At 64.6% G+C, this 17,754-nt stretch overlaps 1 protein-coding gene across 1 annotated transcript in view; it reads left to right on the top strand.

The window, feature by feature from the left end:
* Positions 1-17,754, top strand: part of MRC2 (mannose receptor C type 2) — a 28,233-nt gene that overhangs the window by 8,809 nt on the left and 1,670 nt on the right. Inside the window, exons 2-29 of the mRNA XM_040617652.1 lie at positions 2,273-2,671; positions 2,948-3,121; positions 3,341-3,505; positions 3,685-3,798; positions 4,523-4,666; positions 5,256-5,444; positions 7,307-7,461; positions 7,725-7,832; positions 10,143-10,258; positions 10,398-10,546; positions 10,669-10,886; positions 11,120-11,262; positions 11,386-11,488; positions 11,606-11,744; positions 12,038-12,073; positions 12,429-12,589; positions 12,890-12,957; positions 13,184-13,284; positions 13,371-13,516; positions 14,185-14,299; positions 14,381-14,544; positions 14,761-14,869; positions 15,364-15,602; positions 15,688-15,856; positions 16,049-16,198; positions 16,476-16,595; positions 17,004-17,183; positions 17,585-17,611. Of these exons, the coding sequence (XP_040473586.1) occupies positions 2,273-2,671; positions 2,948-3,121; positions 3,341-3,505; positions 3,685-3,798; positions 4,523-4,666; positions 5,256-5,444; positions 7,307-7,461; positions 7,725-7,832; positions 10,143-10,258; positions 10,398-10,546; positions 10,669-10,886; positions 11,120-11,262; positions 11,386-11,488; positions 11,606-11,744; positions 12,038-12,073; positions 12,429-12,589; positions 12,890-12,957; positions 13,184-13,284; positions 13,371-13,516; positions 14,185-14,299; positions 14,381-14,544; positions 14,761-14,869; positions 15,364-15,602; positions 15,688-15,856; positions 16,049-16,198; positions 16,476-16,595; positions 17,004-17,183; positions 17,585-17,611 (4,101 nt within the window). The remainder of the gene's footprint in view (positions 1-2,272; positions 2,672-2,947; positions 3,122-3,340; positions 3,506-3,684; positions 3,799-4,522; positions 4,667-5,255; positions 5,445-7,306; positions 7,462-7,724; positions 7,833-10,142; positions 10,259-10,397; positions 10,547-10,668; positions 10,887-11,119; positions 11,263-11,385; positions 11,489-11,605; positions 11,745-12,037; positions 12,074-12,428; positions 12,590-12,889; positions 12,958-13,183; positions 13,285-13,370; positions 13,517-14,184; positions 14,300-14,380; positions 14,545-14,760; positions 14,870-15,363; positions 15,603-15,687; positions 15,857-16,048; positions 16,199-16,475; positions 16,596-17,003; positions 17,184-17,584; positions 17,612-17,754) is intronic.

Here is a 17,754-nt window from a genome sequence, read left to right as displayed (position 1 = left end):
CTATAATTTCCTACCTCCAGCTCTTCTCTTTTTAGAGTAAAATGATATTTTGTGCTTTTCTGGCTCGGGGGCTGCCCCCTCCGGTCTGGACAGTTTCCTCCGAGCGCCGTGCTGCTGCGTGGCTGCTGTCGAGCATCGTCCTTGCACGGTGCCACACGGCCCCAATGTGGTGCTGAGCACTCTGACACCACTCCAGGGCTTTCCCACGGTGCTATTCATTTTTTCATGCAATGCAGATAATGCTAGCAGATAAGCAGAGGAGGGTGTCCCGTTGCTGACCCCTGCTGCTAACGGCTGTGGTGACGCTCATGGTAGAGCAGCTTTTGCTATTCCTACAGCCAAAGGGCACCCGGGGTTTGGCTCCTTGCAAAGCAAGTGGCATCAGCCTGTGACCCAGGGAGGCCTCATCCTGCCGGAGAGCCTGGTACTGGGTTGTGGCACTGATGCTGCATGACCCCAGGAGGGCTTGAAGAGCCCACCGCGCTGCACCACCCCTCGCTGCTCGTGGGAAGGGGAGGGCAAGGGGCTGGCTGTGCCAGGGGTGGTGCTGGCACAGTGCGGTGGGTGCTTGGTGGGGGGCTGAGCTGGTCTCCTGGTGTCCAGGTCAGGATCAAGCCAGCTCCAGGCAGGGAAGCAGCAGCCCCAGTTAAGGGACTGGAGCTTCCGCCGGCCAAAATCGGCCCTGTCTGGATTTTTGCTGATTTTGTCACTTCCCGTGATTTGAAAAATATTTTCCGAGAAATAAGTGTTTCTTCTTCCAGTCGTTGCCTTTTTCTGTTGCACGTGTGCAGAGCCTGCTCCTTGGAGATCACCGTGCGAACGGGCTTCGCTTCGCTTTATTTGAGGTCATCACAGACATCACCGCGGCTGGGGAACGGGCCTTTTGCATCATTTCTTTTCTGGAGCCAGGTTGATGCTGAAGCTCTGGGATGATATGGGGGTGTCTTTCTTCCTCCATTTCTTTTTCCTTTCAGAGACAAGTCAGGAGAGTTTGCTGAGCTGAGATGTTTGTTGTTCGAATGTGCCGGAGCCGCCTGTAACGACATAGCTGGGGCAGGGCGAGGTGGTGGGGGAATAGGAAATGAAAACCTTTTCAGCCCAAAAAATTCATATAATGGCAAAAACCCAAAGCAAACCAAAGCTAAATATAGCGGGGCCCGTGAGCTCGCTTTGACTTCTGGTGAATGCTTGTGGTGGAAAAAAAAAAAAAGGGTCGCTTTTAAAACATAAAAACCCCTACTTTAAAAAAAAAAAAGTCATCGTGTTGATGTGCTGCTTTGTGCTGGGGCAAGAGGTGGCTGTCCCGGTGGCGGTTCAAGCTCAGAAACACACGTCTGAGGAAATAAAGTGTCTCTTAAAAATGGCACATCAGCTGGAGCAACTTGTCCTGCTGCGATGCCCTGGCTTTACTGGTTTGGGCTGGGGTTTTGGAATGGGTTGGTGCGCTGGGGTGGCCCTCGGCGATGCTGGGCTGGGGGGTCACCGTGGGGATGCGGAGCTTGGCCGTCACATCGAGCCGGGGCTGAGATCAGCCTTTCTCCCTCGGCAGCTGCGCTCGCGCTGTATCTGCTGGCAGCGATTCCCCTCGCTCTGCTCCTGCCTCCCAGCGCCTGCGCTGGGATTTCGGAGGGTCCCGACGTTCCGTGTTTGCTGGGGCTGGGGCTGTGCCCACGGGGGCTGCGGCTGCGTGCAGGCGTTTTCCATCACGCCCTGTTCACGCGAGGGGAGACCTTCCCCCCGACGTTCTTGTTTGCTCTGCAGTTTTTTTAACAGGTCCCCAAATACCCATAAAAATGACGGATGCGCTCGCTCCTTCCCTGCTCTGTTTCCCTCCGCCCAGAGCAGATGGCCGGTGCCGAAGCCGTTGCGTGGGCTCCTCCGGCGCCAGCGCGGGGCTCGCTCTGGTGCCCCGGAGTGCTGCGGGGCTGTTTCAAACGGCTCTGCTGGTGCCGTCAGAGCGGGCAAGCTCTTTGCACCGGCTCCAGTGCCCAAAAGCCTCTTGCTGGTGCTTCGGGGGGATGCCCCACTTGGTGCAGACACCCACCCGTCTGGCCCTGCCCAGAGCCCATCACCCCACGCGCAGGCGCCGGGGCAGACCCTGCGGTTATTGCTGCAGGGGAGCGGTGGTCCCCGCTGTGCCGGGTGCTGCGCCCAGGGCTGCACCCCAAAACTTGCTGTGCGTGGAAAGGGAGCCAGGGTGCTCTGGCAGGGCTGGGATGACGCTGAATCCCCAGTTGATGCTTTAACCCTTTCCCCCTGTTTTTTTTCCCAGACTCCAAAGTCTTCCTCATCTACAACACGGGCGCGCAGGGCTGCCTGGAGACGAAGGACTCGCTGGTGCGACTCGCCAAGGGCTGCAACGCCAGCGCCCCGGCCCAGCAGTGGAAATGGGTCTCACGAAATCGCCTCTTCAACGTGGGGGCCATGCAGTGCCTGGGGGTGTCGTGGCACGGGGCCAACGCCACGGCGGGGCTGCACCCCTTGGCCACCTACGAGTGCGACCGCGAGTCGGTCAACATGCGCTGGAGCTGCCGCGGCCTCGGGGAGCAGCTCTCGCAGCATCTCGGCGCCCGCCCAGGCAATTCCTCCCTGGACAGGGGGGACCAGGCGCGTGGCTCGCAGTGGAGGACGTATGGCACCGAGGAGGATCTGTGCTCCGTGCCGTACTCTGGTAATGCCTCGCTGGGCATTGGTATTCTCCCGTAACCCAAACCAACCCCGAAACGTGCGCTGAGGCCACAGCGCCACAGCAGTCGGCTCTTGCCTGGGGAGCTCGGTTTCAGCTCCCTGGGGCTGCAAAACCAGGCAGGATCGGGGCGATGGGGAGTGGGCAGCCTCCGGGCACCCCCGTAGCCCCCACAGCAGGCCAGCCTTCACCTCTCACCCCAAACCTCTCTCCAGCCCCTGGTAGATGCAGCCTCAAGCCAGGGCTCCTCTTTTCCCCCAGAGATTTACACCATCCAGGGCAACTCGCACGGGAAGCCGTGCACCATCCCCTTCAAGTACGACAACCAGTGGTTTCACGAGTGCACCAGCACGGGACGGGAGGATGGCCATCTCTGGTGTGCAACCACCCAGGACTACGGCAAGGATGAGCGCTGGGGCTTCTGCCCCATAAAGAGTAAGTGGGGAGATACGTCCCACCGGGAAAAGCAGAAACCCCGTGCCCTTCCCCCCCGGGGGCTTTCCTGCCTGCCCCCTTCCCTCCTGCCTCATCCCCCCTCCTGCGAGCAGCCTGCGGTGCTGGAGCAGCACAGGTTGTTGGGGTTGCTGGGTCACGGGGGTTTCTTGGAGCCGCAGATGGGGCTGTGTTGGGTGCTCACCCTGCTCGTCCCTGCAGGCAACGACTGCGAGACCTTTTGGGACAAGGACCACCTCACCAACAGCTGCTACCAGTTCAACTTCCAGTCCACGCTGTCGTGGCGGGAGGCTTGGAATAGCTGTGAGCAGCAGGGGGCCAACCTGCTGAGCATCACTGAGATCCACGAGCAGACCTACATCAATGGTGAGGCGGTGGCAGCCAGGCTCTGCGCTCACCCTCACCGGGGGCAGGGCTGGTGGCACCGCGGCTGGTGCCGGGTTGCTCTGCCTGCCCTGGGTGGTTGGTTTGGGGGTGGCGATGGGCTGGGGCTTGAGCTGGGGCTGGGGGGACTAATCCTGCCCCTGTGGCTGCATTGGCCCCAGGGCTGCTGACGGGGTACAGCTCCACACTCTGGATTGGGCTCAACGACCTGGACATCAATGGAGGCTGGCAGTGGTCAGACAACTCACCCCTCAAGTACCTCAACTGGGAGACTGGTGAGATGGGAGGGTTGTGGTGGTGATGGGGGTGCTGGGGAACAGCCTGTGACCGCTGGAGTTGGCCCCCGTGGCCGGGGAGGTGGCCTGGGCTGCCGCAGGGTGTCCCCTCGCTGCCTGGGGACAGAGAGCCCCATGGGACTGTGGGGCAGCCTGGGACATCGGTGGAGCTGGGGCAGGGACACAGGGTGCTGCAGGGGGAATTGTCCCTCTTAGCAGCCCTGCAGGTAACCTGGGTTGAGCTTCCTTGTTCGGAGGGTCATTGCATCCCAGCCTGGTGCTGGCAGAGTGGTCCCCAGTTGCAGGTGTCCATGTCTAACCTTGGGGTGTTTGGGGGGCAGAAGGACCCATTGCAAGGGCTGCTCTGGTCATGCCCGGTGCTGTCACTCAGAGGCACTTCTGGGGACAGTGATACCCTCGGAGGAGGTTTGGGGACGGGTGGGAGCAGTTCAGGTCTGGTACTGTGACCCCCCGACTGCCGTCGATATCTCTAGGTAGAACAGTGATGCTCTAGGTTCTCGTGCAGTGAGGCACAGTAAATAATCCTGGGTACCTGGGGTCACGTCTTCATTGTGCCAAATAAACAGGTCTTCACTGATGTGGCAGCAGGGAGAGCTGCTCTCTGCCGGCGCCAGCCCTCGTGCAGTGCCCTGCCTGCGTGGGCAGCGCTGGCGGCTCTGCCCCAGCTCCTCAGCAGTGTATCCCCCCCTGCCCCGCTTTCCAGATCAGCCCGACAACCCCAGCGAGGAGAACTGCGGGGTGATCCGCACCGAGTCGTCCGGGGGGTGGCAGAACCGTGACTGCGGCATCGCCCTCCCCTACGTCTGCAAGAAGAAGCCGAATGCCACCGCTGACCCCTTTCTGACGGGTGAGCGGGGGGATGAGTAGCAGCAGCAGCGAGCAGCCCCGAATCCTGTATCCCGGCCAGGTGGGCGCCCGTGCCGGCACAGCCGGGGAGTGCTCCCTGCGTGCCGGAGAAGCCCGCGGAGATGCCCATGGTGTCTCCAGCTTGCTGGGGCAGAGCGGTGGTTGAGCTCCCAGGGTTGCCTGCAGTGGGGAGAAGTCCCCCCCGAGGGGCATTGCCCGAGGAGCGCTCGGTGCAGTTACGGCTGGGGTGGTCGGGAGGAATCGAGCAGCGGGAGGTCACCCGTGGGCCCAGGAGATCCCCTGGGGTGCTCTCTGCAGTGCTCTGCCATCGCTCCTCTGCAAACAAAAGGGATTTTGTTTTGTCCCCGGAGCTCTAAAGCCATCAGTCTCTGCACCTCGCCATGGCGTGGTAATTTTTGGCTGTAGCTTCCCTGCTGTTACTTTGGCTTGGTCTCCCGAGCACCCCGTGGGACTGTGGGGTCTCCTGAGGACCCTGTGGGACTGCGGTCCCCTCCCCAAGGTCTCCTCCCCACCGAGGCGAGGGTTGGGGAGCAGGACGGGAGCCCTCAGGCTGCCTTGTGTCCTGCCAGACTCGTGGTCGGAGGTGAAGGTGGACTGCGAGCCCAGCTGGCAGCCCTTCCAGTCCAACTGCTACCGTCTGGTGGGAGAGAAGAAGAGCTGGCAGGAGGCAAAGAAGACCTGCCTGCGGAGCGGGGGGGACCTGGTCAGCATCCACACCCTCTCCGAGCTGGAGTTCGTCACCAAGCAGATCAAGCAAGGTAAGGGGGAGCCCGCTGTGCCGGCAGCACCGTTCCCGTCTGGTCGTGGGCTCCATGCGATCCCACTTCCGTGTGACGGGGGCTGCAAAGCTGAGTTGTTTGTGGCTGCGAGGGGAGTGGAGACCCCCGGCTGGGAGGTGGCGTGTTGCTTGGAGGAGCCTGTGTCCTGGGCACATCCTCCATCCCGCAAATATCGGTGCTGCTCCCGGGAGCCTGCGGTGCCGAGGAAGGAAATACGCAGCTGCAGCTGGGGATGGTGCTACTGCCAGTTGGTTAATGTGGAAAAAATGGAGAAAAAGGTCCTGCTGGGCGAGTCTGCACCTCTTGCTGCTTAGTTTGCCCAGGATGTCACTGTCCCCAGGTCAGGCGAAGGGGGCACCTGCCGGTGGCATCCCAGGCTTCTCTCTCCAGTTCTGGTCTCACCCAGGTGTAATTGCGTTGAAGTTTCCCACATCGGGATGTGTCGGAGCTGGGATGGTACTTGGGAAGTTTCGGCCCAAACAGTCATGTGGCAGTACGGAGGGGTGCCCGTGCCACCATCCTCCGGACCCTGCTTGTGCCACCTGGCATTCGGGTCACCCTCGGCTTGGGTTTTGCTGTTCCGTCCGAGCGCGGCCGCTCCGGCCAGGTTACAGCTCACGACAGCCCGGCCCTGCTCCGCAGAGGAAGGTGCTGGCAGCAAAACCTGCCGCGGGGACATCGGGGGACCCAGACTGCAGCGGGGACTGGGGAGGGGCTGGGGGAGGCAGGAGCCGTGGGAGGGTGGAGAAGGGAGGGCGATGTGCTGGTGCCTCCAAACTGGGAGCAGAGTGGGATGGGATGTGAGGGAATGGCTGAAACCCATCAGCTCACTGGACCTGAGCCGGTGGGTCTGGACTTGCACTACGCTGCTGCTGCTGCCAGCACCTCTCTGAAAACTGGTGGCAGATGCCCCTGCGTTTCCCACTCTGCAGGTCCATCCTTGTGGGCAGGAGCTGCCCTGCCCTGCCTGCCTGCCCTGCCCTGCTCTGCCTGCCTGCCCTGCCTGCCTGCTCTGCCCTGCCCTGCTCGCCCTGCCTGCCCTGCCCTGCCTGCCTGCTCTGCCCTGCCCTGCTCGCCCTGCCTGCCCTGCTCGCCCTGCCCTGCCTGCCTGCTCTGCCTGCCTGCTCTGCCCTGCCCTGCTCACCCTGCCTGCCCTGCCCTGCCTGCCTGCTCTGCCCTGCCCTGCTTGCCCTGCCCTGCCTGCCTGCTCTGCCCTGCCTGCTCTGCCCTGCCTGCCCTGCCCTGCTCACCCTGCCCTGCTCACCCTGCCCTGCCTGCCTGCCTGCCCTGCCTGCCTGCTCTGCCCTGCCTGCCTGCCTGCTCTGCCCTGCCCTGCCTGCCCTGCCCTGCTCACCCTGCCCTGCCCTGCCTGCCCTGCTCTGCCCTGCCTGCCCTTCCCTACCTTGGCTGCCCTGCCTGCCTGTCCTGCCTGCCTCCCCTGCCCTGCCCACCCTTCCTGCCCGCCCTTCCCTGCCCACCTGCCCTGCTTGCCTGCCCTGCCCACCCTGCCTGCCCTGCCTTGCCTGCCTTTCCCTGCCTGCCTGCCCACCTGCCCTGCTTGCCTGCCCTGTCCACCCTGCCCACCCTTCCCTGCCTGCCTGCCTTCCCTGCCTGCCTGCCCTCCCTGCCTGCCTTCCCTGCCTGCCTGCCTGCCTTACCTGCCCTGCCCGCCCTGCCCCGCCTGCCTGTAGCACCGCTGGGGTTAGAGCCCTGCGGTGGGGTTTCAGCCGGTGCTTTGCAGAGACATTGTCCCAGCTCGAGGGCTTGTGCCACCGGGGAGTTTCTGCCAGGTTTTGGCCAGGCAGAGAGAGTTCCACCTCCCGACGCTGCTGTCTCGGCAGATGTGGAGGAGCTCTGGATTGGCCTGAACGACCTCAAGCTGCAGATGAACTTCGAGTGGTCGGATGGGACACCCGTGAGGTTCACGTACTGGCACCCCTTCGAGCCCAACAACTTCCGCGACAGCCTGGAAGACTGTGTGACCATCTGGGGACCGGTGAGAGCCCGGGGCCGGGGGCTTAATCCTGCACCTCCACAGAGAGTGCTGCAGCATCCTCGTGGCCAGGGACGGGGTACCTCGTGGAGCATCTTTGGCTGGGGTTGAGCATGGCTCATCCTGGTGGGAGGGATCCGGCACAGCATCCTTGGGGATTTGAGGTAGGGAAGGAAAGCCTGTGGCCCCAAGGTGGGGGGGGATGGGGTGGGAAATCGCCCAGGCTGTCCGATCGGCTCAGTCCTGCCCTTCTCCCTGCTGTGCAGGAGGGGAGGTGGAATGACAGCCCGTGCAACCAGACCCTGCCGTCCATCTGCAAGAAGCCCGGTCGGGTGAGCCAGGAGAAGGAGGAGGATGATCACGGGTGCCGAAAGGTGAGTGGGACCTGGTCGGGAGGTGGCTCTGCCTGATGCTTGGGGCTTCAGGGTTGCGGGGCACCTCTCCCCAGAACCATCTCGGGGAGCTCCGGTGAGCAGCACCTGGAGCTGTGGTCTGCGCTTGGGGGCTGCTGGCACCACGGAGCATCCCGTGGCTGCGGAGCCCCTCACTTCGGTGGTTGCATGAGGCCAAGGGAAAAACTGGGACAAAACGCACGTCTCTGTCGTCCAAGATCCTCCCCCGTGGGCCGGCTTGGTTGCCAGCAGGGACGTTCATGCCTCTGACTTCCCCTTGCCTCTCTCGGTGCCAAAACCCATCAGCAAAGCGGCTCCACGTGGGAGCCCGGTGGGATGGAGGAGCTGCCAGCCCCGTGCTCAGCACCATGGCAGGCTGCCTCCTCCGGGGGGTACAGGCATTTTGGGGACACGGCCACCACGCTGGCAGGTTCTTGCTGGGACCACGCTCTGCCTCAGTTTCCCCAGCGGTTGTGCTGGCCGAGCCCGCCCCGTTCCCACGCTTGCTGGGAAGTTGCTTTTGTGCCTGTGTGCAAAGCCTTCGAGCGGCGCGCCGGGCGTCACCGCCACTCTTGAACGTCTCCCAGCGTTTCAGAGCAGCCAGCGCGCTCGCGCTCGGACTAGCAAGCAGAGAGGTGCTGCCGGGCTCCTCCCAGGGCTTTTCCCCATCACGGCAGGGACAGACCCCAGCAGGCGCTTGGCTCTGCCAGAGCTCGGGAGGAGCCGGGCGAGCTGCCACGCCAGGCCAGACTGGGGGGCTGCCAGCTGGAGCCGGAGGAGCCCCGGTGTTGGTGGGTGCTGGGGACAGGGCACTGGGTGGCCATGTGCCACCATCACCGCAGGAGTCCTGAGGACTAATCGCATGTCCCCGTGCAGATTTAACTCCCTCCTGCCTCTCCAGCCTCAGTCTTACCCTGGCCTTGGGTGCCTGGCAGAGATGCACCCGCTGGGAAGCAAACTGGGAGTGATAAATGAACCAAGGAAAGACCTTTTCCCACCCTTCCTCCCCTCCTCATCCTCAGTGGGGCCGTTTGCCACCCAGATGCAGAGGCTGATGGAGAGGAGGCAGCATCTCGCCCAGAGAATCGGCCTCGGTGCTCTCCGGCCACTGTACTTTTTTTTTCTTGGTGGCTTTGCTGCTTTTCCTTCTCCTTTCCAACCCCCCTCTATTTTTGGAACAGCCTGAAAGGAAGAGGTGGGGGATGGAGATTTGGGCGATGGAAAGGCAGAGCTGGAGAGCGATGCGGGGGCACGCCGGGGTCGGGAGCTGGAGGCAGCAGTTGGGGTTGACGGTCCCATCCTGGTGCTTGCTGTGGTGCTCAGTGCATGAGAGAGCACCCATGTGGTGTTAGTGATGCTGAGGCCCAGGGCGGGTTGGGGACCCATGTGGGGCCACCTAAACCCTTCTGGGGATGTCGGGGACCCACATTGTGCCATGCTGTGCCCCTTTCTTGGCTGCTCAGGGCTGTCGGTGCTGTTCCCGGAGGGGCCGTCCCTGGGGTTGGTAACTTTGGGGGAAGGCTGCAGGAGCAGGAACTTGGGGGGAGAAAGTGGGATTTGGGGTCTTTTTTTTTACAGTCTCCCAAAGCTGCTCTCCTGCTTTTCTCCCCACCACGCTGGTGATGCTGCAGATGGCACGAGTCCCCCTAAGTCCTTCCAGTGCCGCAGGGGTAAAATCCCGGTGATGTTTGGGAGGATCCCTTCGCCTGGGGCCACTTGCCTCCCCGGCTGCGCCCCTTCACCCTTCCACCCTGGCTGGCTGTTCCATCACATGCGTGTCCCCTCTCGCGGAGGAGCCCCCACGTCCCTCCCCGCACCGCCACCGCCGCTGCCAGCCCCGGGGCCGCCCCGCTCCCTGCTCTGGCAGAAAACAGGCGCTATTGTGTCTCCAGCCCCGGAGAGGCTCCAACATCAACAAGGCGGGGGATTAAAGCAGGCTGCGGTGGGACTCGCGCTGGATTCGGCCCCGCGGCGTATAGAGGAGGATTGTGTTCCCCTCCCCGTGCCCCGGCCGGGGCTGGACGCCGGCAGAAAAGCCGTTTCCCTGGCTTTGAAGCTGCCTGGGTGTTTGTTTTCCTTGCAGCCATGTCCTTTGGGGCCAGGGGCTTGTTAGAGCTCAAAGCTGAGCAGGGTCAAGCTGGGGCGGCCGGGGGCAGGAGACCGCCCAGGAGGAGGTGGAGGTGGTGGCAGGGGACGTGGGACATGGTGTTCGCCCCCCCCCGCCTTTGCTGCCATCCTTCTGGTGAGGGCTGGGGTGAGCAGTGGTGGATGGTCCCTGTCACCCGTCCCCAGGGCTGGAAGTGGCACAGCCCCTCCTGCTTCTGGCTGGGTGAGGACCGTGTCCCCTACAGCGACGCCCGCAAGATGTGCTCCGACTACGGCTCCACGTTGGTCACCATCACCAACAGGTCAGCACCACGCCGGTGGCGGGGGGCTGGCTGCAGAGCGAGCCCCCCAGGGGGGTAAGACCCGACCACGTGGGCTGGAGCATCGCGGGCTGCCGGGTACCTCAGCTGGCAGCATCTCCCGCTCTCGCTGCCCCGCCAGGTTTGAGCAGGCGTACGTCAGCAGCCTCATCTACGGCTGGGACGGGGAGTATTTTTGGACAGCACTGCAGGACATCAACGAGACGGGCGCGTTCCGCTGGCTGAGTGGCGATGAGGTTATGTACACCCACTGGAACCGCGACCAGCCCGGTAAGGGGGCGGCTGTGGGTGGGATGGGGACGTGCTGTCCCTGCAGGTTGGGTGCTGGCTCTGCCACCTGGCACGGTCCGACCCTAAGGTTGGCATCCTCCCCGCTCCTGTGAGTGCTCCAGGTTACAACAAGGGTGGCTGTGTGGCCCTGGCCACCGGCAGCTCCACGGGGCTGTGGGAGGTGAAGAACTGCAGCACCTTCAAGGCCAAGTACATCTGCCGGCAGAACCTGGGCACCCCGGTCAACCCTGAGCTGCCTGGTCCCTACCCCACCCCCAGCCTCACCGCCGCCTGCCCTCCGGGATGGAGCTCTGACTCCAAGCTCCGTCACTGCTACAAGGTAAGGGGTGCTGGGGGGGCTTGCCCTGGCCACTGGGGGGGTGCATGTGCCTCCCCACCGGTGCGGTGGGGGTGGGCGGTGTGTTTTGGTGCTCGCAGAGGGCAGCCTGGATCCCGTGAGCCTGGCTCGGGCTAAGTGGTGGCAGTGTGCCCCGGGATGCTACCGTGGTGGGGACGATGCTCAGGTCGTCTCAGGTGCTGAGCCTGCTCCGCTGCTGGTTCCTCCTTCCCCAGGTCTTCAACTTTGAAAAACTGCAAGAGAAGAAGACGTGGATTGCGGCGCAGGAGTTCTGCCGGCAGCTGGGGGCCCAGCTGCTCAGCCTGGGCAGCTACGAGGAGGAGCACTTCGTCGCCAACACCCTCAACAAGATTTTCGGGTGAGAGGCTGGCTGCGCCGGTGCGTGTCCCGCTGCCGGAGTGGGCTCGGCATGAGCCCGCAGCCCTGCCGGTGCTCTGGCCCTCGTGGATGGGGTCTCATCGTTCCCCCTGCCTCCCCGCAGGGAGTCGGAGCCGGAGCTCCATGAGCAGCACTGGTTCTGGATCGGCCTGAACCGGCGGGACCCCGCGGGGGACCGGAGCTGGAGGTGGAGCGACGGGCTGGGGGTGAGTCCAAGGGGGGGGTTCAGCAAGGGGACTCCGGTTGGTATTTGGGGTGCAGGGTGAGGGCAAATGTGGCGCTGGTGGAAATGCCCAACACCGCCCATCTCTCTCGACCCCCAGTTTTTCTACCACAACTTTGACCGCAGTAACTACGACGACGATGACATCCGGACCTGCGCGGTGCTGGACCTGGCCTCCCTGCAGTGGATGCCGATGCAGTGCGAAGCCCAGCTGGACTGGATCTGCAAACTGCCCAAAGGTACCTGGCGAGGACCACCCCCCTAAACCAACCCCCTCACCTCTGATAACCTGGCAGGGGCTGGGCTGCGGGGTGGTGGAGCCTCTGCCACCTCCCTGCCGCAGGTTGCGCTTTTATGGTGGGTGGGTGGTCCTCATTCAGGGGCTGGGAGAGGTGGGAGAGGTGCTGTCCGTCCCAGGGGGATTTGGGAGGGTACCTCACCCTTGGAGCCCACGGGCGGTTTGCCGGGAAGCACCAGAGGGAGCATCCCAGCCCCGCATCCCGCTGAGAGCCTCTCCCTGCCCTTGCACCAGGTGCCGATGTGAAGGAGCCGGAGATCACGACCCAGGGTGTGTTGGCTGTGTCCGTGTGTCCATCCAGCACAGACCGTTCTCCCTGTGCATCTGCCACCCCATCGCACGTGTCCCTGCGGGGCATTCCTGCGGCGTTACCCGGAGTGGGACGGATCCTGCATCGGGTCGTAGGAGGGAGGGGAGCGCAGGCATCCTGCTGCACAGCACGGCTGCAGAGGCAGCCTGCAGGGATGGGGCAGGATCAGGCCCCTCTGCTGCAGGAGAGGGGCAAAAGCAAAGCAGCCCAGCCCATGGGGGACCAAGGGACAGGGTGGTGGGTGCGGGTGGCTGCAGCAGGGGGTGGCGCGGCCACGGCGTGACACCACGGCATGACACTGATCCCTGCTTGCAGGCAGCAAAGAGTGGGTGAAGTACCAGGAGGCCGAGTACAAGTTCTTCGAGCACCACTCCACCTGGGTGCAGGCGCAGCGCATCTGCAGCTGGTTCCAGGCGGAGCTGGCGTCGGTGCATGGCGAGGCCGAGCTTCGCTTCCTGGGCCAGAACCTGAAGAAGGTACCAGGGGGATGGGGACCTCCCTGGGTGCCAGTGGGTTCCACTGCCTCCCTGGGCTGCTCCCTGCCCAGCTTCCTTCGTCCTTTGCCAGAGGGACGTGATGTGGGGACAGCTGGGGTCACGATGGGTCTCGTGCAGCGGTTCCAGTGCCTGGGTGCGGGTTGGGGCTCAGCCAGGGGATGCTTTTTGCTGTGGTGCGAGCTGGGGGGGGTGTGCTGCCCAGTCCCCGTGGCTGGGGTGGCTGCAGTTGTCCCCAACAAGTCCCTGCGGGGCACTGACGTGTCCTCCCTGGGCGTGCAGTTCTCCAGGGGCCAGGAGCAGCACTGGTGGATCGGGCTGCACACCTACGAGAACGACGGGAGGTTCAAGTAAGTGGGAGACCAAGCCACCGCGTCCCCGTGCCGCTGTCCCCCGCTCTCGGAGCGCTGTGGCTCAGCGCCTGCACCTCAGGGGGTCTCATCCTGGGGTGCTGGGCTGGAGGTTCCTCACCCAATAGAGGGCAGTGGTGGGGCACGCTCCCAGTTCAGGTTTGCAACTGGTCCTATTTGCCAAGTCTCCTGCTCGGCTCCGTGTTCCCACCGGTGCCTTTCCCAGGTGGTCCGACGGGTCCCTGCTCAACTTCGTCTCCTGGGCACCGGGCAAGCCCCGGCCCATCAACAAGGACAAGAAGTGTGTGTACATGACGGCGAGCAGAGGTGAGGGGCTGGGGCTGCGGGCTGAGCGGAGAGACCCCAACCCCGGTGTGGCGGTGGAGTCATGCCCAGCCTGTCCCTCCCCGCAGAGGACTGGGGGGACCAGAAGTGCATGACGGCGCTGCCCTACATCTGCAAGCGGAGCAACGGGACAGCCGTGAAGCCTTCCCTCCCACTGCTGCCCGCTGCCACGAGCGGGGGCTGTCCCCGCGGCTGGCTCCCCTTCCTCAGCAAGGTACAGCGGGACGGAGAGGGGGCAGTGGCATGAAGGGGTGGTGGCAGGATGGAGAGGGGATGGTGGGACGGAGAGAGGGCAGTTGGGATGGAGAGGGGGTGGCGGGATGGAGAGGGGGCAGTGGGATGGAGAGGGGGCAGTGGGATGGAGAGGGGGCAGTGGGATGGAGACGGGGCAGTGGGATGGAGAGGGGGCAGTGGGATGGAGAGGGGGTGGCGGGACGGAGGGGGGGTGGCAGGATGGAGGGGGGGTGGGAGGACGGAGAGGGCACAGTGGGACAGGGGAATGGCAGGACAGAGGGAGCAGCTGCCTCCTGGCCTCCCACCAGCCCCACTGTGGCGGGGTTGGGGGGGGGGCGCTGAGAAATGGCAGGGTGGAGGGGGACGCGTGCACGTGTTTTGGGGGAGATGCTGGGGGTGCATGCAAGGGGATGCTTCGAGGGGCGCACCGCGGGGTGCGGGTGCATGCCCAGGGGTGCTGGGAGGGAGGTGTGCTGAGGGGAGGGTGTGCGGGAGGGGTTGGGGGGCCGGAAAGCGTGAGGGTGCGAAGGGGAGGAGGGCTGTTGGAGCAGGATGAGGCTGCAGAGGGTGGTTGAGTGGGGAGGGTGCTGGGCTCGGGGGGTGGCTGCACCCCCGGGCCAGCCCACATGCCCCCACCCCCCGGTGCAGTGTTTCAGCTTCAATGGCCACGACAAAGCCGAGATAGTGAAGTGGCCGGAGGCGAAGCAGGCGTGTGAGAGCCAGGGTGCCATCCTGGCCACCATCGCCAGCCCCCTGGAGCAGGGTATGTCCCCCCCACCCCCACTGGCCCCGCTGACTGGGGACCTGCTGGGGTGGTCCTCAGCGCCTCACCTGTTGCTTGCAGCTTTCATCACGTCCATGCTGCCCAACGTCTCCTTCAACCTCTGGATCGGGCTCCACGATGCGCAGAGGGAGTTCCAGTGGGTGGAGGGCGAGCCACTGCGGCACGTGGGCTGGGCGCCTGGGGAGCCCTCGGGCTGCAGTGCCACCAGCCCCCGTGACAAGCCGGTGAGTGGGACCCCCCCCGGAGCATCCCCCCTCCCCTGGGATGTTCTCAGTCCCGTGCCCCACCCCCGAGGTGGAAGGTTTTGGCGTACCGGGGTGGCTCTCCAAGGGCAGAGCAGTGTCTGGCCCTGCAGGGTGGGCGTCCCTGGCGTGGGGGTGTCCGTGGGGGTGGGACGGTGATGCTTAGGGCACTGCTGACCTCACGGCTTGGCTGTGCAGACCAACTGTGTGGTGGTGTGGCACGGCTCGCCCCCCCACTTCACGGGACGCTGGGATGACCGGAGCTGCCTGGAGGAGAAGCACGGCTACATCTGCCAGCGGAGCATAGGTAGGAGGGGGACGGGGGGGACACCCCAGCTTCTGCTCGCTGGGGACCTGCCACCACCCCCCCGGTGCCCCGTGCTGTGGGAGGGGCTGCGGCTGGGGGGCTCAGGGTGATGGGCTTAGCCTGGGGGGAGCTGGGGGTGCTGGAGGAGCTTGGGGAGACCGGTTTGACTCGGGGCGGGGTGTCCCTCGTCCCAGCCGCTTGTGGGGCAGCCCCAGACCTGTGCGTGCCAGGCTGGCTCGGCGCGTCCCACGGGGACATGCACAGCTGCAGCGTGGGGACCGCACCGGGGTGTCACTGCTCGCCCCCACGGGGGATGTGGCCTCTTTGCCCTCCCCAGCTGCGTGGGGATGCCCCCAGGTGCCCGTGCCCCATGCACAGCGCTGCCAGGGTCACGCCGGCTTGGGGGGGGGGATAGGGACAAGGGGGTGACCCGCCCTGGGGTGGATGCAGGAGTGTCCTCCGTGCCCTCTGACTGTGTCTCTTTGCTCCCCCAGACCCGTCCCTGAGCCCCGCGCGGACGCCGTACCCCCCTTCGCCCACCGGCACCCTCTTTTACCACAACAGCACTTACCGCATCCTGCAGAAGCCCCTCAGGTGGCACGAGGCGCTGCTGCTCTGTGAGACCCTCAACGCCACCCTGGCCACCATCCCCGACCCCTACAGCCAGGCGTTCCTCACCCAGGCCGTCAGCAGCCTGCGGGCGCCGCTCTGGATCGGGTTGGCCAACGACGAGGTGAGGGGAGAGGGCAGGCAGCTGGGATGGGGGTCCCTGCGGGGTCGGGGCAGCCCCCCAGCTTCTCCTCGCCTTGGTTCTCCAGGGAGGCCGGAGCTACTCGTGGCTGACAGAGGAGAACCTCTTCTACGCCAACTGGCAGGACGGGGAGCCCCAGCAGGTCGCCGGCTGCTCCTACATGGACGTGGACGGGAGCTGGCGCACGGCCGGCTGCGACACCAAGCTGCAGGGGGGCATCTGCCAGCTCCGAGCAGGTACCGGCCGGGGGGGGACACGGGGGGCTCAGTGTGGGGCAGACTGGGTGGGGTGCACCCAAGGGTTGGAGGTGGCATCCCAGCGGGGACCTTCTGGAGCTCTTCATGTGTCCTTGTGGGGCAGGGTGTCCCCAGCGTGCTGTGGGACCCTGAGACCCTGTGCCCCCCCCGATGCACCGTGTGCCCCCCCAGGCGCCCCCCGCACACACAAGTGGAGCTACAGTGGCAGCTGTCCCAAATCGCTGGAGGACTCGTCCTGGATCCCGTTCCGGGACCACTGCTACACCTTCCACATGGAGATCACCCTGGGGCAGAAGGATGCCATGAGGAGGTGCCAGAAAGGTAGGGAGGGGCTGCGGTGGTGAAGGCAGGGGACGCACCCTTGGAAATGGAAGAGGGTGCAGTCCCCAGGGCACCCATGGGTGCCACGGAGCACCTTTGAATGGGATCCCTGTCCCTGCACCCATGTCCAGCCTTGGTCAGCCATCATCTCCTTGCCGTTACGTGTTGGGGTTCCCCAGCTGCCGTGTGGCCCGTGGGTGGGTCCTCTGGGGCACTGCTGCTCCCGAGCTCCATCCTCGGAGGTCTGGGCTCTTCCCTGACGCTCTCTCCCCCGCAGTCGGTGGCACGGTGCTATCCATCCAGGACGAGATGGAGAACGTCTTCGTGTGGGAGCATCTCCAGGCATACGAGGGCCAGTCCAAGGGTGCCTGGCTGGGCATGACCTTCAACCCCAAAGGTACAAAGGGAGGGTTTAGGTATTCCCCCAGGCACCACCATAAATTCCCACCAGGTCTGCGGTGAGTGGAGGAAGCCCCTGGTGGTGGCACCAGTAGTGGGGGCTCATGCATTGGTGTGAGCAGGAGCCCCAGCCCTCAGGCTGTGCTGGATGTGCCCCATGGGTCCTCCTCTGGCTTGGTGGGGTGGGAGCGGTGGCTTTGAAGCCCAGAGCCTCCTCCAAGGCGCTGGAGCCTGTAGGTTCAGGAAGGAGCCCTGCAGCCCCTGGTCCTCCCCATCTCCCCATCACACCTCCCAGTGCTTTCTGAGCTGGGGGAAAGACGGAGTGACCCCGTCAGCCTCCCCGGATTCTTCCATGATCTCTCTTACCATCTCCCCGTGGTTCTCTCCTGATTCTTCCGTGTCCTAGGCGGCACCTTGGTTTGGCATGACAACACAGCCGTGAACTACTCCAACTGGGGCCAGCACGACACTGGGCCCAGCATGCTCAGCCAGAACAGCTGCTACTGGATCCAGAGCAGCAACGGCGTGTGGCGCCTGGGCTCCTGCACCAACGTTACCATGGGGGTCATCTGCAAGATCCCGCGAGGTAGGGGCCCCCCCTCTGCTCCCTGAGGTGCCTGGGCTGATGTGGGGTGAGCTGGGGGTCCGGGTGCTGCAGGGCAGAGCTCTGTCCCGCTGGCAGCGCCAGCCACATGTTTGGGGCAATTCCAGTGTAGGGGGGTTTCAGGGGACTGGTGCTGGGGTCTGCAGGTCCCCGCGGGGCTCAGTGGTGGGCTGTGTGTGTCGCAGTGGCTGGGTCAGAACCTCAGGGCAGGATGAGGGCGGTGGGGCGGTGGTGAAGCAGAACCAGAGGACCCCCACAGCTGTGCATCACCTGGGGGCAGCGCTGGGGGCAGCGAGGATGTGGGGCTGGGGTGGGGTGGGGGGTCCTGGGAAGAGGGGAGGGTGCCGTGACCACGTGCTCATCTGTCTGTGTTGCTGTTGCAGTGGAGGAGAGCAGCTTTTCCAGGGCAGGTGAGTGGCACCGTCAGCCTGGGCACAGTATCGGGACCAGGAGCCGGTGCTGGGGGCCTGTGCTGCCGCCCGGCTTCGATTAATAACCAAAGAAATGGGGTTTGTGGGTGGGAAATCCCGTTTCCAGGTGGTTCTGCCCTGGG

The sequence above is a fragment of the Falco naumanni genome, chromosome 18 (genome assembly GCF_017639655.2).
Source record: "Falco naumanni isolate bFalNau1 chromosome 18, bFalNau1.pat, whole genome shotgun sequence".
NCBI classification, from domain to species: domain Eukaryota; kingdom Metazoa; phylum Chordata; class Aves; order Falconiformes; family Falconidae; genus Falco; species Falco naumanni.
Note: the sequence above shows the minus strand (reverse complement) of the source record. Positions and strands in the feature narration are given on the sequence as shown.